At 39.0% G+C, this 25254-nt stretch overlaps 1 protein-coding gene across 23 annotated transcripts in view; it reads right to left on the reverse strand.

The window, feature by feature from the left end:
- The window catches only part of SVIL (supervillin), a 134781-nt gene that overhangs the window by 97809 nt on the left and 11718 nt on the right, over positions 1–25254 (reverse strand). For 8 of the 23 annotated variants that reach the window (XM_072925387.1, XM_072925399.1, XM_072925384.1 and 5 more), the window contains exon 1: positions 3731–3871. The exons of 1 other annotated variant lie outside the window; for it this stretch is intronic. In XM_072925387.1, the coding sequence (XP_072781488.1) occupies positions 3731–3794 (64 nt within the window). In that variant the 5' untranslated portion in view covers positions 3795–3871. Of the gene's footprint in view, positions 1–534; positions 1153–3730; positions 3879–8807; positions 8893–25254 lie in introns of those variants that run through there. 14 more of the 23 variants (XM_072925392.1, XM_072925398.1, XM_072925393.1 and 11 more) reach the window with 7 other exon arrangements.

Genomic DNA, 25254 nt, shown 5'->3' on the forward strand with positions numbered 1-25254 from the left:
AAGATATTCCTGCAGGAGAAGGTAAAACAGTGCCTGTAACTTCTGCCTCTTCTACCTGCACTGTCCTGGTAATGTTTAAAACTAAGAGATTGGAAAGCTGGAGCAAGTTTTCCTCAGAATGCTCCAAGTCTCAAAATAGAGCACAGTTATCCAATGCAACAGTACTCCCATGTATTTATAGAACTTCTTAAACACAAGAGAAAAATACCACTGAAAGTTTTGTTATTATAGAAGTGTTCTTATAGCCGCTTGTAGTACTGTGGCTAAGGTTAACATAATAAAACCAAAAAAGAAAAGAGAAACACATCACACAAACCAACCAGCAACAGGACTTTCCATTCATAGCAGAATGAACTCATCTTCTAAGCAAAACCACAAGAATAAAAAGACAAAATGCCTTAAGGAAGGCTGAAGGACTGGCATGCACAGGCTGGTATAAACCCACTTGCATTTCAACCTGACAATGCTGTGAATATTCACAATCAACTGGCTCAAGCAACGGCGTGCAAGCTGCCCGAGTGAGGTGCTACTTACTTCAGAATCCTGTAAAAAATCCACTTGTCTGCCTTTACACAAAGAAAGAAGGTACAGATGCAGCAAAAGGGGTCAAAGTCTTCTCAAAATAGTTACTGATAATGCCTGCAGCTCTCTTTGGCCAAGTACTTCATAATTCTTGTTTGAAAGGAGTTTCTCACGTCGGCTAAGATTCTTTTCCCAATAACCTAACACTCACCCACTTAGAAAACAGAAAAGTGACTTCACAAAAGTTACCAAATATCAACATGCATGGCTGGCAAGTACATGTGCAGTCAAGATGATTCAGATAAGTCAGATAAATTTAGAACAGTGCTTTCCTAAAAGCATGCGTTCACCAAATGCAGTAAATATGCAGGAGCTATATCCAAGTGCTAATTCCAAACATCAGAGCAAAATATTTATTAGTGAAAATCTCCTTTTAAGAGTTCGCTGCCATCTGAAGTCCTCAATAGTGTTATTCCTTGATCTGCCTTTAGTATTTCCATCCATCACTGGATTTATCCACATAAAAAGCTATAGGCTCTCCAACCTCTGAGGACTAAGCCAAATGCAGTGTGGCAACTTCACATAGGACCAGCCTTTTATGGTTGGAACAGTAGAGCTTTGATACAGCTAATCTACCATAAATAGCTCTTGAAACTCAGAAGGATCAAATCAGCTGTTGCAACAGCCCCAGCCTGTAGCTGCTTCAAATCCAATTACACTGTCAACTCTGTCTTGCAGCTCTCCCTTTTATTCCCCCCGTCCAAAACATTTTCAGTCCGCCTCCTGACGGAAATTAGAAGCTGCTAAGACAAACACAGCAGAATCAAACCCATTAAATAATTTTTGAAACAGATGCACAAGTATTCTTACAACTACCTTAAGGAAGACAAGTTCTGTTCTCTTAAAAAACAGCTTATATATTTGATGCCCATAAAAAAGAAGTTATCAGCCCCAACTTATAAAGCAAGCACATAATTTAAAATAAGCGAACAGTTCCAAGAGCAGCAAGCACAGCTTTAAAAGGTGGGTGAAACTAAGCAGATAAACTTCATGGAGCACTATCCATGTCCCACATAAAGGTATGAAGCACTGAATTGCTTGCATATTTTTTCTGTAACCTAAATATACTTGAGAAGTACTAGAATACCCTGTTATAAATCCTTGAATTACAATGTTTCCTTTCAGATAGTTAGAACCATTTTCCCACAAAGAAATAGAGAACTATAATTTAAGAATTCTTGCAGAATTAAAATCTTCCAAAATATATGTTTACTAACCATGTAAGTTGGTATAACTGAAAATTACCACTAGGAATACAAGAGCATAGTAATTACTGAGAAACCAGTGCAGTGACATTGTTCTGAGAAAAAAAGCAGGTTTGGATCCAACAAAACATAGGTGAGCAGTATTATCTTCATGGTTCACCTCACAGTGCAAAGAAACAGTGCACAATGCAAGCATGTAGGTATATGCAAATAAAAGGTTTTTTTTTTTCAAACATATATAATTAACATCCCACCAGTCTTTCCAAAACATTACATCCCAAAACATCAATTACTCCACTGCAGTACAGGAACTCTGGTACTTCAAAGGGGAAGAAGTGTCTTGTGGGCAAAGTCTGTATCTCTACCTCCCACAAGCATGTTAATTCTGAACATTGCCAGGGCATCCTCCCAAAATACTGGGCAGGACATCTACATCTAGGCATCCACCCTTCTTATTCAAGCAAGGTGGAAGAGGATTGCCAATTCCTGCTATGCAAACTGCTTTAAGGGCTTCTAGAAGCTACCCTAATGGAAGGGCCAAAATATAAAAATCATCAGCTTCCACTTAATGGAAAATTGTCAGCCACATACCATCTTATTCATCTTCACACTTGTGTTAAGTTTTATAATCTCTGTTAAAAGGCCTGGGTTTTAACTGATTTGCAAAGCATGTAACATACCTTGAACACAAAAAGAGTCACTAGTTGCCTACACAGACAACAATACAACAACTTAACAATTAAGTGTGGGTGAGTGAAATGCTGTCTCCTCTAAACTGTGCATGGAGAACCCATCTGGGTCACCTTCTGGGAGTCTCAGTAAAGTCAAAGAGCTATACAAACTGACATTTTTCTCTTTAGGACTAGAAAATGCCCAACTGAATCAATTCAAATACACGAGGGACAGTGAGCATTTCATTAGCTGGAGTAAACTCAGCATGTTACAAGTAGATAAAACAGACCAGCAAGATCTGCCTAAGTTTATCGTTTTGAATAGAGCTTGTAGAATATGTCACATTATGCTTTGGCATTGTGCTGAAAAAAATGTAGCTGAACCAACTGCTGACAAAAGTTCTACAGAGCTCTTAAAAATGCAGCAGGCATGCTTGCAGCTGGTATAGAGAAAGAGCAGCCGAGATCATGCTGCCACAGCACAATCACTGGTGCTTTATGCCCTATCCATAACCATTAAAATCCAAGGTCTTTTATTACTGTGGAATTTGAAGGATGCAAGTTATGACATGGAAACACACCCCCTCTCTAGACTCAAGACAAGGATTGCTTGTTTCTTTTATAGAAACCACTCTACATTCATTCTCCATATTACACAAGAAACTATGTTGAAGATTTCATGTTTGTGCCTAATTAAAAAAAATAAAAACCAAAAATCCTGCATGTGCTTTTTCATAGAACATAGACTTCCTTGACTACAAGCACATCAAACAGAGCTGCTCACAACATAAATACAGCAGTTTCTTCCTCTCCAATACAAAATTTCAGTAAACACAGAGCAGAGGAAGCCACAGACAATACATTAGTTAACCACTATCCTTTACAATAAGTCTAACATCTAGAATGTATCTTCCAGACACTATCAGCTCCATCATCAAAGAGAGGGATACATCACACACTTTTCAGGCCACGGATTCTGTCCCAGTGATGACAGAAGTACAAATTAACAGACAAGCTTTTGATTCTGAGGTCCTGCTTTGCAGGAGAGGATACGTGCTTCAGTGAGTACCAGTCAAGAAATAACACCAGGGTAACACACAGTGAAGTGCACACAGTGTGCAAAGTCTGGCTTCAGCATTTTCTTATTTAACAATTCAGCTTCCCAGTTTACAGATAGCTCCTTTTCAGCTGGGGGGCGGGGGAGGGGAGGGAGAGACGTCCCAGAAAAAAAACCAAAAAAACCCCAGACAAATTTAATAAAAAGCGACTTACCAGCATCCATTGTTAGAATCATGACCCCACTTGTGTGTCCCAGGAAGCAGGAAGCCTTACCCATCCAGTGTGTGCGAATGACTCAGAGGGACAGCATGGCTTTGTTTCAGCTTATATCTTCTGGCTCATTCACCCCTCCTCCCTTTCGTGGGATAAAAGTGTTGCCTGTGCCTGGCCATCCCCATTGGCTCAGCTAGGGGAACCTACCCATTTAGCACATTCAAGTTTCTGTCAGAGCCTAAAATGACCCACAGAGGATTTTTTATTTATCTTAAAAAACCACCAAACACCAACAACATTAAAAAAATCAAACCAAACCCAACACAAACACTTTCTGTCTTGAAAGAGAAGGGAGAATAAATCATTCATTCTTTCACTATCAGACACAAATTACAGTGATGTTATTGCCACGGGGAGGAACAATTCCCTGCACTCTGAATTGAGGAGAAGGTGGAAAGTCAGGGAGGACAGTCCCCCAGTCTCCAGTAATCCCCAGTTTTGCTGCATTGTCTGTCCATGGCAATGAAGCCACACGTTTTGTGTCAAAGCCTGTGCCCTCCAACCCAGTTTATCCTCAATGCAAACTGTATATAATCCCAAAATTGAGCATCTCCTGCTTTGCCAGGGAGGATTGTGCTCTTCCATTTTATTTTTAAGTAGGCAGAATAGTAAAAGATTATTGTCTTACTGAAGACTCCTAGACTCTACAGGTTTAACTCTTAGTGAGGAAGATAAAGTGATATTTTCTTAATCTCCAGGATTCTCTAGGTGTAATAATTGCTACAATCTAGGCTCTTCCTGAAGAATTTGGAAAGCTGTTACAATCTGTTTGTGAGCCTCCTCTCTAATGAGATAATAGTGTTTAAAAAAGAAAAATCTATCTGGTCAAGAGATAGCACAACCCATTATTACCTTTCATCAAACCACAGGACAGCCTAAAATGTACATTTGGGTGAGCAGCTGGAGAGGGGAAGGAATTTGTTTTGCAAAATCCTTAAGAACTTGCAGTCAGACCCCCAGAGGGAGGTGCTGTGTCTTGGCACCATAAACTGTCAACAGATTTGATACGTGTCCTTAGGGGCTCAGCAAGCACTGAGAGTGAAACACCGGTGCTCCTTGCCTCTGATAAGAGCTACCTTTTCTAAATAAAGCGTGGACATATTAGGCTACTGTCTCACCACATTACTCACCACCAGATAACCTAAGATTCATAACTCTGTGATACAACCACAAGTGTATTTTGGAAGTGTTGCTTGTGGTTGTTGAAATAAACAGAGCACTCTCTCTCCTGCCTCCATCTGTTTTTAGAAAAGGTATCAGTTGCAAGTCACAAACACGGAGGTTTGTAGACTCCACTGATGAAGCCAGAATCCACAATTCAAAGAAATTAGCAAAAGCAGCACAACTGAATCATCTCTTTGCAGTGTGGCTTTACAGCAACACACTTGAGTCATTACAGTTTGGGGGAAAACACATTCCTAAGGTTGAAAATGTCTGATATTTTCTGTAGGGCACTGACATAAAAGCTTTGGGAAGAGGCATGAGTAATCCAGATCCCAGAAACAAATAAGAAATCTTTCAGTGAATGGAAATTAGGGACAAGAGACCTGGGTGGACAGGCTGCTCCTCAGAAGTCATACTACAGAAAAAAGTGCAGTGTCAGAACTGAACTGAATGGCTTAATCCAAATTTTACAATTCTCAAATTGTCAGGCTATTGTTTTGATCACAAAAAATAGCTAAGGACATTTGGCAACAGCCATGCAGAGGCCATGTGCAGAGATACATGTTAACGTTTGGGATTGATATCAGGCATAGCTTCTTTCTTACCAATAATTATTAGTCTGAAGAAAAATGCAGCAGTAAGGAAGATGCTTTTGCACTCTTCCTATTCCACCCTTTTTCACCTGACATCTTCATTCAAAATTTCCAATGGTCTAAATAAAATTTATTACAAAAAAAAATCAGTTTTGAGGATGCCTTCAAGTAATGCAATCCCAAAGACTGGGAGGAACTTATGGAGAAAATAGTATAACACTTGTTTTTACCAACAAGGTAGAAGGGGAAGAGCTGGTAGAGGGAAGACCTTTAAGTACAACTAAAGACCTCGACTCTCTGCACAAGACACCAGGAAAATGCAACATTAACATTCCCATTCTCAGGTAAACTGAGAGTGAGTAACACTGCCAGAGAGCACCAGGCAGAACAGGTCTTATGCTGAACAAATATATTTTAGGAAAAGCATTATCATATGCTGTGTAAGAACAAACCACTTTTGACAGGATAACATTTCCTGTAAGCTTGGCTTTTGCAAGAAGTTCAGTACCATTGTCCTGGTACGGTAAAATGCAGAAGTTCAAGCAAACTGTTACCAAAACAGAAGGAAAAAAAAAAAGAAACCAAAAAAAAAAAAAACAAAACAAAAACAAAAAAAAACCAAAACAAAAAAAACCAACCAAAAACAAACCAAAACCCAACTGCTGGGTCAGAAATGGATTGTGAGAAACTGCATGCACTATTTTTTAAAATATTGCAAGCATTAATAATTCAACTTACAAAGTATTTGGAAAATGAAAACCATAAATACTGAAACCATAGTAGAGAGAAACAATCTTACTGATATCCTAGGAAAAAAGGAAATACATATATTTGCCTTTAATTTCAGAAGGGAGAGGAAGAAGTTTTCAGTTATGCTAGCAAGAACATTAACCTGAAGGGGACTGATGCACAGACATAGCATTTACAAAAGCTGAGCATCTCCAATGTTCCAATTCTATTCTAGATGGCAGAAATTAACCCATTCACTGTTTCCTAAGGTATATTAGCCAGCAAGGGTTGGCTGAAATTTATGTAATTAAACATACACCAGTGTTAGAAGGAACACTGTATGTTTCCTCACACATAAGCAAGGCTGCTAAAGTGTCCATCAAGACAGCACATGAATTTGCACATGAAGCCTTGGCTGTGTTGACTTAGTGGAAGCTATGCCATACAGACAGCACATGATAAATGGTATGTTGCTAGCAAAGTTAGCATGTTATAAATTAAAAAAACAAATACCTGTCCATAAACTGTTTCTGTTGTAATCTTATGAAAAGAGGGCATAAGTGACACACTTCCCAGCCTCTAAAGTCAACTGGCCAGTCCTCAGTGCAACTCCAGCAATAAAGTAGAAAGCTGGTCATGACCTCCAGAAATCACCATTTTTCCCCATAATTTTTCAGTCTGATAATCTGAAGTAATTGCTTAATGTAATTGCTTAATGAATATATTTTATAAGGCAGGTGCCTTATAACATATACTGCACAGAATTCCAAGATGCTGTGCAAAAACCTGAACATGTTCATCTGAAGACTATATCCAAATAGCCCATGGGTTAGTTATCTGATACGGTCCAGCTGTGTCACATCAAGTGTTAAATTGCATAATGTTAACAAATTCTAGTTCTGTAAATTCTCTACTAAAATAAACCTGATTTTTGTTGCTGATTTTTTTTTAAATACAGAAGAATACTCACTGACACAGTCTAATAGCATCATCTTCTGAAGCTTACAACCATTTCATGATGGTATGTACTAAGAAACAAGTTCAGCAAGAAATTCTCTAAAGGCTTGACTTGAGTCTTTGTTGAAAGAAGTTAAGTCCATATTACCCTTAAAAAACTAAATTCCCATGACTGTTCACATAATTTTAAGTACCTGCATTAGTCTTGCAAGAACATGCTACTTCTGCTCACATTCATTAAATTATTCACTGCACAGAAAGCATGCAGCTAATAACTGTGATGTGATGTGTTTCCTTTAATATTTTTGGAGGAAACTTTATTATTATGCTTTAATCCTGAATTGTCAAGATTCAGTTCATGCTTTCCATGATCATACTCCAAGCTCAAATCTTCAGGAATCAAGGTTAGGTTTTGCTTTTCCACTGCAATGCCTTACAACTTTTCAGGCTTTCTAGCACATGTAAGAGTAAGCACTGTTCCAAATCCCTCCCTTTTCTTCTTTTTAAGATATTAAAACCAGCAGAAGATGATTTCATTCAAATTTCCACTCTTTACACAGTGTTCTCTCAGACTTCAGAAGCTCTGACAAGTTGCAAGGAAAACAGCTCTTACATAATTCTGGAGCAACAGCTGAAATGGTCCCTTCCACATCTCTGACAGAAAACTTAGGCTACATGTGGCAAAAGAACTAATAGCATGACAGCTCTTGCCTGGCAGTATGACCAGAATTAGGCATCAATTATCTTTAAGGAATGTCAAAAGATAGATCTTCTACATACTAATTTTGCTGATTCAAAACCACTGAGACATTCCTGATCACATCCAAGAAATCACATCTCTGCAGGAACCAAAATTACACAATTCTCCAAGAGCAAGATTCATCCTACACTTCACAGACATTTTGCAAGCTCTGCCTTTGTGGGACCAACAGAACCTGCTATGCACTTCCACATACAAAAAGGTCCCTTTTGTTCTTGGTTTGTGCTCACATATGGAAATGCTTTTCCACAGCTAAGAGCTGATAAAAACCCTGAATCAAATCTAAACTGCAAATATTTAATCAAAAGTCTGCAACATGAAGAGTGAGCAACATGAAAGAAAGTACAGATCTGCAATTAATTAAAATATTACATTTGAAGGAATTGTACATGATCTAGAATGGTTGAAGCTACTCTGTTGTACAATATTTGGAAGAAGCAATAATAGAAAGGCTGGAACAGGAGATCCGTCTTAGCTGCCTGCTGCCTCTCAGTGAATTCTCAGAAGAAGTTTCAGGAACTCTTATTGCTACTTCCTTATTGAATAACATTTCTTCCCAAGGCAGCATTAGCATCTCCTTGGTATTTAAATACCAATCAGCTTTTCTGAAGTTCCTATGGGATACTCTTAATCTTAACTGTTATATCACTGCATTTTATTAAAGTACATGTGCACTAGAAGGCACACACAGATCCTACTTTAAATGTTTGATACAAACACCTCCAGAAAAATAAAAGACGACAAAAAAAACCCAAAACAACAAACCAACAACCCTTAGCTCTTGGTTTAAATGTATGTATTTCTTTAGGTTTACCTTAAATCCCAGCCATCCAGGCCTGAGCCTCTAGGTACACCTGCATCACCTTGTCCAAGTGGCTCACAGTCCAAAAGCAGTCTTCCTACAAGAAACAAACACAACACAGGTAATTACCACAATGCATCCCAGGCTATGGCACCTTTCAGAACTGGCAGGCAGAAGCACAAAGGGGAGGAACTGATTGACTTCAAGGGCTGAGGAAGCTTAGAGCATAATGCTACCTTGTCCATTCACACAGAGAAGAACTGAACTTTTCCTCAGCCACCCCGCAGGAAGTCTTCATTATTGTATATATTCAATCTTTCTATAAGGTCAAGCAGCACTGGAGACAATAACAAAACCAGAAGCATCTACCAAAATACTATTACCCTCAAAATCCTGTATTGTAAACATCACTGGATACAACTGAAAAATCCAGTTCTCTTTCTAGGACCACAGCAACCAAGAGACAGACCCAAGACTTCTCCTAATGCAGAGCACTTGACCCATCAAGCAGTTCTGCAAAAAACACTCTCACATGGCCTGATTTCTGATCCCCATACCTTGAACCACAACTGGTTTTATTTTATTTTTTGGCAAATACAAAACACTTCTGGCTGTGTCTGTAGCATTATTTACTGGCTGATTCAGCCCATGTGGATTCTCATGTTGCTTAAGTGTTCAAGTTAGATTGTTTCAAACTAGTTGAATTATCTCAGCACCACACTGTCCTTAAAGATGCCAATCCCCTGAAAATATAAAAACTTAAAATAACCAACTGCTCTGGGCTTCTTACTCTATTCTGTACTATATGCAATTACTTCTTTCCACAGAGAGTGAAGAGTTCTCCAATTCAGAGCTGAACCACCTGAAGCAGTCTGTGCTATTGCACAAATTATTGCCTCTCTCCTCTTTCAGCTGCTAAGTAAAATAACATTTTTACTCTTGCTCAGCTCAGGCTTAGCTCACCTGCATATGTTTAGGTGCCAAATATATACTGCTTTCACTTTCACAACTGCTTTATTCAACTTTTTTTTTTTTTTAAACTATTAGGAGGTACAAAATGAAGTCATGCTATCCTATGTGACTAGAGAAACAACTTTCAAGAGCAGTCAGGTCACTGCTCTGCTTCCTGCAGCTGCTGAACATGTCAGACTCTAATAACAGCATCTAGAGAAGAGGTCAAAACAAAAATAATTCATTGAAAAGACAGATAAGACAGAAATTGTGCCTGATTTGGGAAAAATTCTGATTTTGGAAGACAAGCAGACCCCCAAACACAGACAACCTTAGAATGCATAGGGACAGGTAAGGCAGCAAATCAACCTTGTCTCTAATGTTATATAACTGCCCACAACAATTGAACTAAGACAGTTTTTAAGATATAACCACATTTATCTCTGTATTTCAGGGAGGAAACTAGCTTAAAATTCCAAGAATATGCTAAACCACATGCTTTTATTTTTGCATTTCCAGCTTCCATTCCCCTCAAATGAGCACTCCTGCACTTAAGAGGGGTAAATGAGTGGGCACTTCAGTGTGGTAGGAAAGGTGAAGAAAAATATGGTTAGCAATGGATAGTTGGAAGAAAGATAAACTAGTTTTTTCACCATTACATAATTCTTGGTTCCAAATTCCTTCTTGCTGCTTAACCATAGCGTTGCCTGATTAAAGAGCAAGAAAGTAGGAACAGCAGAAGTATATACCAGTACTTAAAAAAAAAAAAAAAAAAAAAAAGAAAGGATTTGAAATCCAGCTATCATTTTGGTCAACTACTTCAGAGATTTCCTGGAAGCAATTGTGAGGTGGGAAGAGGGGACATTTATAATGCACAGAACACATTAAACCTGGTGCACACTCCCACTGTCCCACTACTACATTTTATTAATTCCTCCCTTTTTTTGGCAACTGCTACATTTTGGAACAAGAGAGAAGACTCGGGTGCTGCAGCTTTGAAGTCCTGCAGCTTTGAAGTCTACCCTTTTAAAGGAACCTTCAATAACTGGTGTGAGTGGAAATATCACAAAGTGGTTTGGGGTTTTTTATATATACATGTACTTACCTATGTCACTATATGCTACAGATCTTTGATAGTGTCAGGAGTCTTATAGAAATTTTGGCAGGAACACAATACAAACAGAAGACCTAACAAAAACAGAGCACCTATCAGGAAACATTTGAGATTGAAATCAAAATGTGAGGACTGGCAATTGAATTCTAATCCTTTCAAGACTGACCTTGGCTGCAACTTCTTGCACTCTCTCTGCAGGTTCATCTGAGAAATTCCTGGCAAGCCACTTGAACTGTATGTCTGAGAACCCCTGCATTTTGAGAGTTTAGAACAAAAGCAGGAAAAGACACTCCAAATACTAATTTTTGCCATTTTAATGGACTCTTTATTACACAACAGACAGATTCCAGAATTAGTCTGTATATCATGAAGGAAAGAGACATAAATATATCATTAGGACACTTCGTATTATGAACTAGAAAGAGGGGCTAGTGGGTAATCATCTCTGTTTAGCCACAAAGATCCATAATTTTTGATCCAAGAAAATAATCAAACTGACATTTCTTCTAGACAAATATTCTTCTAGGTGCAGGGAGCATCAACATTTGGACTGATTTAACACTTGACAGCTGAACCAAGAAAGACTGTCACCATGTGCAACAGACAAATAGATGCTCTGCAAGAATCTGCAGTAATCCATCAGGTTGTTCACTGGGTTGGCTACAGGACACCTACATCACCTTCTTTTCTTCAAGATAAACCTCACAGTCCCTGAGCTCCTACATGCAGAACAGACTCTGATGAGTTTCAGTTCCACTGAAACAAATTAAGGCTGCATGCCTTCAATCAGAAAGGACAGGAAAAGGAAAGCAATTTTTAGGATGCTTTATTTCTTGCTTGATGACTTCTATCACATCAGTTTTGCAAAGCCATCACCTTTTCAGGCTCTTGCCCAACTAAATGAAGCCTAACACCACAGAGAGGATTTGATAAAGTCCCATTCTGCAAAGCCTTGGTACATTTTCATTTCTTATAGAAATTAAATAGAAATATAGAAATTCTTGTGCAGTACTTCTTATACATTTTCATTTCTATAAACAACATCCCATGTTCTTTTATTTTTCTGAGGCATTTCAGAAGAACTCTACACAAGAGTTACAGGATACAGGTACTTTTGTTTGTAGTCAATTCTCACAGAAAACATCCAAGAGCTCAAATCCACCCTAGTGGGGTATTTCCAGCATCTTATTTAAATTGTCATTTGTGATGCAGCCTGCCCCAGGCAGCAAGGCTCTCCTTCAGTTCCATTTCACATCACATAACACTGCTGGAGTTCTGCCCTGGTGCCCCTGCCCAATGCTGTCTGCAGGAACAAACTGCTTTTGCACATTCCAGATGTTTAAAGAAATATCTAGAGAACTGAAGAAGAGCTGCTGAGGAAAGAATCTCAGCAAGTATCATGACAGAATCATACTTGACTGTGCTTCCCTCAACAGCCAGAAGTGAAGCCACCCACCTGGAAGTTACCAGCTCAGTGTTCAGGAAGCTGACACCTACTCTAAAAATAATAGGTGCATGTGCAATTGTCCCACCATGCCCTTCAGAGGTACAGTGCACAAGCTAAGGATGGCTCCTGGCATATAGAAATATGAACCAAAAAGTCATGGCATGGCAGTGAAAGATGAATGTTTGAGGTGCACACTGGAGCAACTGACTGTGCACATTCCTGCTCACCACATCAAAGCACTCTTGCTGATCTTTGCCTTATATTTGCTAAGCATGGAGAATGAAAAGTAGGAAGCTGAAAAAACCCTTTAGCCAAGAAAGTCACAAGACACTTCAATGTTAAGTTTTTTTCCATAGTAACAGGCTACAGTTTCTCTTAGAATCTGGTTTCAAAGTTGATGAAATAGGATTCTGCAAGAAACTCTATACCACAGCACAGAAGCTCCCATCATACACTGACCTCTAGTGTAATAAAGACTCAAAACATCAGAAGTCTCTTTGAAGACTTAGAAAAATTATCTTTTTTTTTTTCCCCAGCACTCTGAAGAATATTTTCATGCAATAAAACAGACTGAAGTCAGAAGGGCCTCCCTGGAATACTCTCAATTGTTTAAGAAAACTGGAGCATGGGGTAAAGAAGCTACAGAACTTAAATTGTTCAACGGATGTGAAGTTCCTGCTGTGTTTACATAAAGTAATTTACATCAAAGCTGTATTTAACTTCTTTGAACCCAGATGAATTTAATACCTACACATTCTGAATGTGTAGAATTGTTTCCTAACTACAGTTTTACACAGCTAAATTAAGAAACATTTAAAGTTGAAGCATTCAGCTTGGGCAAGTCCTATAGCAGACAGATCACATTTAGACCACCCCAGATTCTGCACAAGACTCTCCAAGTGCCTGTGGACAGGGTGGCTGACTCAGATGTACCTCCTGTGGCCAGCACTGAAGACTCAGAGTTTGCTGGAAGTGCAATACAGAAATCTGCATGAGCCCTCACTCACTCCCTGAAGACACAGGGCTCACAGAGGAACGTGGAGGTGGCTCTGAGCCCAGGCAGACTGGGGTGAGAGAGGAGATGCTTGGTTTGGGATAGCAGCTTTTGAGGATGGTAAAAACACAACCTATCAACACCAAATAAAAAGTACAAACAAAAAAATTAAGTTAATTTCAAAAACTGTTTCAAACAAAAATGGTTTTCCCACAACTTTTAAGATTAAAGAATCTGTATTTTTTTATGAGCTAATTAGTTTTCTGACAAGAATTACTTAATTAGAGCATAGCCAATTCTAAGAGAACAGAACAACTGAAATGGATACCCAAACTATTTAGGCATGTATGCCACTTGTATGCCACTTCTGTCCACTCCCCGTGCACCTGCCTCTGGACAACAAATCCCAGAGATGCTTCCTTTACTTCAGACCATTTCTCACACCTCCTTAAAAAGCAAGGAATCATCCAGAGGCTGTTTCCAAGTGAAGTGATATTTTCAACATGAGCAGGCTTTCCAAAGTCTGGCATATGTGGCTGTGGTGGAACAAGAGCTTTTACCTACACTCCAGAGAAGGAACTCCTATAAAGTATCTTTTGAATAAGATTTTTAAAGCCACAGAAATATTAAATTCAGAAAGAGTTAAGCACAGCATGAAAGCAGCCATCATAATGTATGAAATATTCAGAAGTCATCTCAGAGGCAAATGTTTGAAAATAAATTCAGATCAACTAGAAGAGGTCCTTTACATTTGCAGTCCCAGACTTGAGTCTGTGAAGATAAACTAGGAAGTAAAGACCAAATTTTTAATATTTGTTTCTAGCTGTGAGTATCAGAACTCAATAAACCCTTATCTGTAATAACAATACCTAAAAGATAGCTTTAAATGACTTTAAAAACCCACTGCTTAATGATGTGTTCAAACCTACACAGTTTCAGACCACTTCTGAAATAAATGCAAGTCAATAGGAAGATACCTATTAATATCTGCCATTTGTCTTCTGCACAGCAGTGAGCTTTTCACCAGAGCAACACTGAGCTACACCTCAGCTGAAGTTGTGACCTTCGTCCTGACTTGGATTTTTGGATATACTGCATCCTGCAATCTGAAACTGGCAGAACAAGGTAATAGCACCAAAGTATATAGGCTTTAATGAAGCACAGCACCCTTCATGCAATTTGGTAATCACTCTAAGAGAATGAGGACTTCTAGCTTCTGGCTCAGAATGCTCCAGGTCAAACCTTACCCATAAGAATTGCTTTTGTTTTCTTTATCACATTTATTTATTTATTTTATAAGCAAGAACTCTCACTGCAGCTATCAGCACTCAGGATTTACAAGGATATTGGTCACCAAGTTAGATCACTTCAGGCAGAGTTATGAATAAGATTCATATTTTAATATGAGAGCTCCTGCTTTAAGCCACTCAGCCACACTTTGTTTGCAATACAAGGAAGCCAACTCAGCCACCCACTTACCTCACATGCAGCCCAAACATCACTCAAACAAGAAACTACTTAGAAATCCCTTTGGTATATTAGAAATCCCTTTAGAGTTTAGCCTTATGCTCAACTCTAATTTCTATCCAGAAAACAGTTTACCACCAGCTAGGAAAGCACAATACCACTCTCCCAGCTCCAAGGAAGAAAGAGCTGAGGCACAGAGCACACCAGACCCCTGAATTAGTGACTGGAGAACTGTGTGAGCAAGCTCCAACAGCTTCACAACAGATCCTTCCCATTGTATTTGACAGAATGTGTCCTTCCAACTATTTTTTTCTCTAAATTCTTGTGTTTAATTCAATGCATGTGGTGAGGGGAATGACTTTTAGAACAGTGATGTGCAGCAGTACACAGATGTTCCACATTTGTCATGTCACATGAACTTTGTGGCTAACACCCAACCTTCAAAAGTCAAAAAGCCTCCTACATAAAAATCCATATGATATATTTGTTCCTAGAAGAGCACCAGGCAATCTATTAGATTACTACAGATAGGTTTCTCCAGTGTTATCCTTTTTAGAAAACAAAACAAAAAAACCCACCTGCAACAAGCTTTGATTCCAAGAAGTTTAAAAAACCCCAAACAACAAAAAAACATAACCAGACATAGAAGTTAAGTCAAGTGGTGGGTTGACAAGATTTGTCACAGCTAGAAGAAAGCCCTTCAGACTGAATTAACTGTAGTGCATTGTGTAAAGAAAATGCACATATGTTACATACAATCACATCCATAATATTTTTGGCTAGCACTTTTTCTAAAGAAACTTTAAAAAGACAGAAGTGACAAAGACAGATTTATTACCAGCACAGAGCTCCAAAATCTTCACTCAAAAACGTTTCTTAGTTTCTTTCCTCTCAAATGAATTCAAACAGAAAAAGATAGCATTGAAATTGATGCCAGAATACATGACTGAAGCCCTCATACCCTTACTTTCAGCACTGCTTTCATAGTGTACATAGTTCAAAATGCTGTGCATCCAGCAATTTATGTGCATCCAGCAATTTGTGTGCCCAGGGTTGGTGAAATGCTCCATTCTAAAGTCTAAATAAAGTATTAGGCCACTGATAAAGTATCAGATGCAGATTGTGTGAGTTATCAAGCACCTGTGATTGATAATTTTTTATAATTTTTTGACTGATATTTTTTCCAAATTGGCAGTATAATACCATGCAATGATTTGTTTCAGGCACTAACTCCTGAGCTGTCTTTACTAAAGGGCAGTAGTCCTTATACAGAAATGTGCTGTAGTTGACAGATCACTACCTGTACAAAAATCACATTTCTAAGGGAAAGTTAGCTCGAGTTAATTATTAATTCTTCTGGAATGCACCCAGCTTACACCTGAAAATCTACAGCTATGACCAGTTCAGTACGTTTTGGATTTTGGCATACACTAGAAAGCATCTATTAATAGGAAGCACACACTAGAAAGCAGCTACTAATTCATACATCAGTATTTGCAAACAAACAATAAATTCAAGTAGACTAAACCTAAAGCCACTTCCTGCCAGTTACTGCCTTTGGCAGACCTGTGGTCAGCACCCTGTGTGACACAGGACAGGTTTCAGTTTCCTGCTGGCAGAAGTTTGTGTGACCTTGGCCAAGTAACCGGGGCTGGATGTGGCTCCATGGCAATCTCAGCCAGCTGCTGCCTGCCAGACTCCCACTCCTCTCCCTTCCCTGCTCCACAGTGCTCGACCCTGCACTGACTCATTTCAGTGCAACCACAAAAAGAATTCAATTGCTCTGGTAGGTACTGAACGCAGATGAGTCAGTGCAGGGTCAGGAGGGCAAAGGGGAGGCTGGTACATGTGGGTGAGGACCCAGCCAGCCCCAGAACCCAGCTCCCAGTCCATCATTCAAGATAAAGGAGCTCTTCCATTTCACAGGGGTCTGGTGAGCATAAATAACAAAAGGTTAAAAAAGCACTGAGATTCATATTAACTCTCTGGAGCAATTTTTTAGATTATTTGTCTAAGGAAGGGAACTTTTTTCCATAGAACACCCATTTTGGTGTAAGTCTTTGGCTTCCATCACTCAAATTTCTAAGCTCTGTAGGGACTTTGAGTCAGAGACTTAGTGAACTAAAATAAAGCTTACAGAGGAATCCATGCTGATGCAGAGGCTCCAGGACAGCTCTGTTTTGCAGGAAGCTCCAGTACAAGGGATGTAAAGGGAAAAGGCACAGAAAGGGCCTTCCCATACAAGATCACCATTTGCTGCTGTTTCTTTGTGTGATTCCTTCTGTATCTGGGTCTGGAGCATTACACAGATTTATCTGAATAAGTACAAATTCCTGTATCAGAAGTATGCATAGTGCTTTATCTCAACTGGACAACACCTAGCATGAACAAAAAAAAAAAAAACCAAAAACAAACAAACAAAAACAAAACAAAAAAAAACCCAAAAAAACCCCCCAAAAAACCCCCCAAAAAAACCCCCAAAAAAAGATAAGACAGTCTTGAGGATGTTCCCTAGATAAGGTGTCCCCAAAAGATGGAACTCATTTCTCCTCTCTCAAAAAATGGAAGAGACACAATCCATTCTTAAAGCACCCCAAAAGGAAGCTACAATTTCCTATGGTCTCCAGAGTGCTGGCTGTATCTCTGTGGCTGTTTGGGGCTGGCTGTCCCAAAGACCGGGCAGGACAAGCCATTGGGATGAAGTCCATCCACTCCGTGGCTGAACACCTCAGCTATCTCTCTCCTCCAACACTCGTGTTCTGAGGAGCATTTTTTTCTAGTGAAACTGTTGTACTCCTCCTGGTGTTTCTGATGGCACAGCTGTCTTAGGGGAAGAATTAGATGAGATAAATGGGATCAGAACAGAAATGTGTTAATAGTATCAAAGCAGAACAAAACAGGTCACAGCAATGCTCACTTTATTACCACAACTAGATACAGTAGAGAGAAAGTATTTAGCAATATATATTATCTAGCAGAACAACTAGCAAAAAGCTCACAGAACATTTAAAGACTATTTTGAATGGATTAGTAAAGTGACCTGTTGGAAACATGGTTAAAGAAATTCAGCTTATATCTAACCATAAGTTTATTTCTTAAGGCATACTTTGTACAACTTTGCCATATATCACCTCACATATACTTTAAACAATTAACTATTAACATTTACCCCTCTGCAAAACCTTAAGTAGCCTCTGGAGTCTTTAGTCTCCTTGTTTATTTTATGAAATCACATCACAAATAATCCTGTCTTATTCATGAGCAAAGCTCTGGAATTTTTCTCACTTAATAGTCTATATAATTATGGTAGAGATTATCTTGGCCTGGAGGTTTGCATAGTTCCTTGCTAACTGTCTCTGCTGTTAAAAAGTTTACATTGCTTAACAGTTTATTTATGGACTTAGGTTCTTTTGGTTTAAGATAACTGTCTCAAATTATACCCAAAGCCTTGGATCAGAGCAATTCCGTGGTGCACTTCACTGTAGCCAAGAGCAGTCTTGTTAGTCAGTAATGCAGCTGTGAATACTGTATGTAGAATACAATAGTTGGAATTCACTGGAAGCAATGACATTACCATTCAATTTGCCAGTTTTGCATAAACCTGCTCAGAATATACCTATGCCGTTGGCAGGGTAGTGAATAAACAGCGGGGAGAAAAAGCAAGCATGATATGCAGATCTTGTAAAGGAAAGTTATATATGTTTATTACAGCACAAGAAGAACTTATGGTAAGATTTTATATTTTCAGAGTGAAATAGTCTGTGCTGACAAATTCAGTTTTGAAAACAGAACCATAAGTACCATAAGTCAGAACACCAGGAAGGCTGGAAGAGCCACAGCTTGATTTGCATATTCAGTTGTTAGCAGCAAGAAGCCTCCAGCAGAACAAGCGGCAGAAGAACATCTTTGCCTCATGTAACTCCTGGGAAAGCTGATTCTCACAGCACATTTACTGTGATCCCCACCTGGAGCCTTATCACTGCTGGCAAGCTCAGCCAGCACTGCTCTCCCCCACCACACAGCTGGGAAGGCATCCCAGCAAGCACAGCCCTCCCTGCTCCACAGGCTGGGGAAACTGCGGAGCAGGGACAGCAGCACATCCTGCCCTGCACAGGGGTGTCCTCTCGCTTTTCCCCAGCCCCATGGAAATTCCTAACCTGCCTGGCTAGGACAGGTGTCCAGTCTGCCAGTCAGCCAGCAGCAGGCAAGTGCTTTCTCTGAAACATACACAACAGATACATTATATTTCTTTTTTTTAAATTGAGTTTTAGACAGCCATGTTTCACTTTGAATGAAGAGTGAGGTATTTTTCAAGGCTAGCAATGAGCCACTGAAAAGCTAAACACAGTGTAAAAAGGCAATGCCCTCTCAGCCACATAAGTTGCTATGCTAATGCAAAAATTAACTATTTGCATCACTGCTGAAATGCATCTAAGTTAAAATTAATTTCCCTACTTAGAAGTGAAAAAAGAGCAGGAGAAAAAAAAAATCCCTAAAAAACCCGACTCTCACAGCACAATACAAACAAACAGGTTGAAATTTCAGGGTTTACAGCACATCTAGGAATCAACTCTTGTCTTCATTATCTTCCTTGCAAGTTTAGAGAGTATGTGCTGTAAAACTCCCACTTCATGTGTCAGCCAACTGGCAGACCCAAATGGGCTGTGTTTGTTATCTCAGTGACTTCTCAGCTGCACTTGCACAGCTCTGCTCAGCCAGGCCTTGGTTAGAAACTGGGGCTGGGCTGTTTGCCCTTCTTCTGAGACAGAACCTCTGACAGGGGCCAGTGTGCAAGGAACAGCACAGGAATCTCTCCTGACAGAGTGCCCCAGGACAGAAACAGTGGCCAGAAACACAGACTATAGTTAGAGCTTCAGTCATGAGTTCAGAGGGCAAATTACATTGCTTGAGCCCTCACAGGCATACTCATTCCTTAATCTGCAGCTTGAATTCCTTCTACATATCAATTAGATATACCAGAATAAAAGCCAAGCACTAGCTGCATGAACTCGCCGATCTCACAAATACAGTTTTTAAAAAGTGCTGCAATTCCTACATGTTCTAGACAGTGCCAGAGTGGGTATCCCAGTGATAAACAGTCCAGGTTTTACCCAGATCCCTGTGTACACCTGACTGTACATTCAAATAGCTTCAGCAAAATTGACTAAGATACACCTGGTAAAGAAAAGGTTCCTTATATACCTGGAAATCATTCAAGTCACAGTCATCCATCCTAACACAGGCAAATGTCCAATGAGACTTGCAGTCAGTTGTCTCCTCAACTGTTTATCTGAGCAAGAACAATTACAATTTTCAAAATTTTCCCATAAAACCCCTAGAATTGGAGCACAACTGTAATTAAATAAATGTCAATTTTAGCCAAAATGAAATATGACCTTAGATTTAAAGATTCATTATTTAATAGCTCCTTAACAACTAAAATGTGACATCAGAGATGGTTCCATTACAATGCCTCTCTTAGCTCCTTTAGCAGGGGCATCAATTATGCAGGACACCTTCTCAAAGGACTGCAAAACCAAATTATAATGTTTTTAGTCCTGTTGAGCAGCAACACTCATGAAAGCAGTATTCTATTAGCATGTAAACCGATGTCTCCTGCCAACCTAATAGTACTATGGAGGAGATTTCCACACACGCTTATTAAGATTGTCTTCCAGGTCCTCAAAATGATTTTTTGAAACATTTCTTCAGACTCTGAGACATTTGCATGTTCCGACTTCATAACAATAGCAGCTTTTTCCTTTAGAACACACATTCCATTATGCAGATTTCAGTTCTTAAGCACCTCTTAAAAAAACCCCCATATATTCAATAATTCATTATTACAAGGTAAATTTTATTTGATTTTCTTAGATTACCTCACTTCTCTGACTCATTTTCCTGCCATGTTATCTCCTTATTGTAATTTAAGTCTATGGCATTCTCAGTACATAAGTTTCAGGGTTAATACCAATCACTAAGGTCTAGAGAGTCATTCCTTCAAGCCAGTCTGTTCTCTTTCTCCAAAGCAAATCAATTTCACATCAATTTTGATACTCTACTGTCTCCCTGAAATAGATGAGAAATACTGAAAATCAGATGCATCAAATAATTTTTAGACTGTTTACAAAAATGATCTGGAGCACATTTTAAGTAAGGAATTGCCCAGTTTCCACTTAAAATAGTTACTCCAAAGCCATTAGTAGCATGAAGTATTCATTTCTTTAAAGATGCTGAACTTTTACGTGCCAAGAAGTGGAGTGATCACAACTGTTTTCTACAGGACCACAGATGCTGCATTCAAGGACAGACAAGAGCTGACAGCAGTGTCACCTCTGAAACTCCAGTTCATCATAAAAACCACTTCCAGTTTTGAACTTGCCAGTACTTACCCAAACAGGGACAGGTGTCCATTTCTGCAATTCAAGAATTAAGGGGGGGGGAAAATCTTTTTTAAAAGACAGCTCTACATATAATAATGGTACAGTTTTGAACATCAAGTGCTTCAGATTAGTCTGCTCTCAGAAACAAATGAGTCTGCTTTCAAAACTCTCAAAAGGAGTTTTGCTGGAGTTTATTTTAACCCTCATTTTGTCTTTACTTACAGAGACAAAATTTGTTGAGACGATGTCATTCATTAAACTCATGCCCTCCTTCCAAACTCACACTACTTCCCCACTCTGGCAAAATGATTGAGTGGTGCAAAAAAAAAGCATATTAAAATGTGAATTCCTCTTTTTTTTTTGGTGAGAAAAGAAAGATACTGCCAATATGGCTAAAGGAGAAGATTTAGTGAGGTCAGGCAAAGGCTGAAGTGCAAAATGTGAATGTAAGCTGTGCAGACTCATAAAAAAAAGTAGTCCCTTAAAATATACCTGCCTTCCAGCAGCCCTTTCCCTAAAGCTAGTAAGAGGTCACATAATTAGGAATCCTGTTTTCCTCTTCTTTTTTTCCACAGGCATCTCTCCTGGTTAGGTTATTATGCATCATCCTAAAATGCACAAGGACATCATCCACCTCCAACAGAGAACAAGTTACCTCAGTTATTGGGACCACTTGGATCAACTGGATGTGGCTGGTGTCTGGCAATGAAGTCTTTGGAGCGAGTTCAGGAGGAACCCCAAAGAAACTTCCCAAATACCCAAGAATCGATTAATGATAGAAAGAAAACCATAAAATCAAAATAGAAACAGTTGAATTTCCTACCAAAGGCAACAGTCACTGCAAACCACAGTCTCTAGAAAGATTCAGAAATGGAAAGAAAAAACATTTGGTTTCCCCAGACAAGTCAGAAAGACATGACTAGTCATGCACAATCCTTAACCAGTAGGTTCTGCACAAGTCCATCCAGATCATCTCTTTACAGTGTATTCATGACATCCCCCATGTTCAGATTTATCTCCTGTACTTAAGCATCTTGTGACAACATGACTGAAAACAATTCCCGTACTAATGGAACTATTTTCATTAAAAATAAATTCAATAAGAATTCCTAAAGTTTAAATAAAATATATTTATCAAATAACATAATGAGGGACATGCTGGATTAATGTAGCCCACTGCACTTCTGTTCATCTATGTGAATTTTCAGAAATGCTCTGTTAGCGACCACACTGGAAAACAGAGGAACTGTTACAGAACTGCAATGGTCTTCTGATCTGCAACACCTCAAATCATCTCAAGCTTCCTTGACAACAACTGAGATTTCTTCACTGAGCAATTATGAAACAAGACAGAAGACTTGCCTATACATGGGAGAGAGCTGTAGTTCCAAGGTCTTGCAAATGGATAGTACCAAACAAGAGAGAAACAGAAATTAAGCAAAAGCAGAAGATAAGATGAAGCAAGACTCTGAAAACACCCGAAACATAACTGTGAATCTTGTTAAGCAGGTGCACACTCAAATAAATCCTTGTTCTAAACAACAGCACGGAATGCAGAAGATATTAAGAGGATTAAAAAAAAAAAAAAAAACCCAAAACAAAAACCAAACATAAAACACAATACTCAGATTGCCACAAACAACCAAATAAAATCAGATCTTGTGTTCAAAGATCAAAATAAGTATATTAATTAAATAAAATTAATCAAATCAATGGTGTAATTAACCCTGGAGAAAATATAAAGTAATATTTTTGAGTATAATCTGAACACTCCCAACCAAGGTCCAGAAGCACATTTCAGGATAAAGCTCCACCATGTCACATCAATCAAGTTACACATGTTGGTGCTTTGAGACATCAAAAATAGCACTTAAAAAAAGAGTGCTGCAAGCAGTGCTCAGCTAACAAACCCTGCAGCACAGCTGAGCAGTGAGAGCACCTTTGTTAACAATTAATACAGCAAAATCTCTGAACAACATGGACTTTGCTATGGAGATACATTAACTTTGAATCTAAATCTCAGAACCAAATTATGCAGTATTTTGGATTTTTGGATGATAAAATCACCAGACAACAATGTAAAAACAAAACAAAACAAAAAATCTAATGAGACTCTTTTCAGGACATTCCTCAAAAGAAAACATGTGAAAAGGTTCATTTATAAGTGAAGTTCATTTATACGTGAAGTTCATTTGTAAGTGAAGTTCAAAGCAGTCAAGCAGTTGCAGTCTGTTCATTGCCAGATGGCTCTGATATTTTTTATTTCATCTACCTGTAATGCAGAACACCCTCTCACATCTGGAGCTTAACAGCCATTAGTCTTCCCTTCAGACACTGGATGTGCATCTACTGCCAGAATGAAGTGAGAAATCAAAATATTTTTGTTTGGTGGTTTGTTGTTTGGGTTTTTTGTTTTTTCTTTACCTCAAATACTTCAATTCAATACTTTATAATGAGGAAAAGGTTTCTTATCATGTAAAAGAAGAGAGGGCCTTCTTTGGTTTAGGTCAAAAATGCATATATGAATTAGCCTGGAGAATATACTGATAGTACAGCACAGCCTCCTCTAAAACGCTGCAGCAATTCAACACTTGTGGCAAGCAATGGATCCAGCTCAGGTGTCCTTTCTCAAGGAAGCCCAGCAATAATCTAGAGATCTTGGTCTGGGAGATGCTGTCTTCAGTCACAAGACTCTTGTACTGCGAGGAAGGTGTGCAGAGCCTGGCAGTTTACCAGGCTCTGGCTGCACCTGGGATGCCATGCAGGCAGCAGGCAGAAGCAATAGCTCTCAGAAACTCAGCTGGCACTTCCTAGGAAGCAAAGGCACCTGGAACAGGAACACCAAGCTGTTCTGTTAAATCTGATTGCTTTGTTTCAAGCCAGTGTTTATAAATGACCAGCTTCTCGCACCCTATATTAAAGTGGTTTTGAGAAATTAAAAAATCCTGGAGTTTATGCAAGTTGTCATAATTATTTTGTGGCCAAATATGCATTGGTGGCACTATTGAGCAGTTACACAAAAGGCTAGGAATCAGATCATTGCTGGGAATGTTTCCAACCAGACACTTGTTTTCTGCTAACTCAAGTAAGAAACTTATCTTCCTTGTGCCAGAGTAAATTCCCAGTTGCAAAACTAGGTGAAAAAGCAGGCCTTCACTGGTGATCACAAGCCAAAGCCATCACATTCAATAGCATGTATTACTATCCAGTAAACCTGTAAGTACTCAGCCCGAGTTTAACAAAGCTTCCCAAAACTTCCTATGTTGTTTGCATTGACCCATGTATAGTTATTTCAAATCTCCTTAATATTTATTCCCCAGTCTTTACTTTTCTCCACCAGTACAAAGAGACATGCTGTCACCAGCACCATTCTAACTCCAAAATGCTGTAACTCAGCCTAATTTTAAAAGATGCTGGATGGTCTCACAGCATTTTTACAATCTGACAAACAGCATCTAGAATTTTTGGTTAGTAAGAGTCATACACAGTTACAATCCAACACAGCCAGCAACTGCAATCATTTCAGGCCTTTCCCAGCTGTAATTTTCCCTGGGAAGTGGAAAGCTTCCTTTAAACAAACGACATGTAAAAACACTGTGGTATAGGAGCTACAAACACAAAGGGAAAAAATACAGTTCCAACATTTTAAGCTTCAAATAAACACTATCTCAGGGTTCCATTTGAAAGCTTTCAGTTTGTCAAATCAGAACTGAGAGATGCCATCAGAAAACTCATATTCATCTAGGGATCCATGCTAGGCCAACTGAACTGTGCAGAGAACATCTTTTGTCCAGTCTGACACTGTACCCATTGCACCAGCTCCCACATACCTTGGAGGTCTGACACCTTCCTTTGTTCACTAACAGCAGACACTGATCTACTGATCCAGCAACAAAAACCTGAGATAAAGCAGCTTACAAAGCTGAAGGAGTGGACTAGAACTATCCCAGGATAATCAGCACATGCATACAGCTGGGAATAGGAAGGAAAGAGGGAAATAGGAGGAGAGCTGTGAGAGTAATAAAATTTCATCCCAAAAAATGACATTATTGCAAGGCCACAGACATAAAGGGGGTCTGAAAACTGTGATACAGGTTTTAAAG

The sequence above is a fragment of the Taeniopygia guttata genome, chromosome 2, assembly GCF_048771995.1.
Source record: "Taeniopygia guttata chromosome 2, bTaeGut7.mat, whole genome shotgun sequence".
NCBI classification, from domain to species: domain Eukaryota; kingdom Metazoa; phylum Chordata; class Aves; order Passeriformes; family Estrildidae; genus Taeniopygia; species Taeniopygia guttata.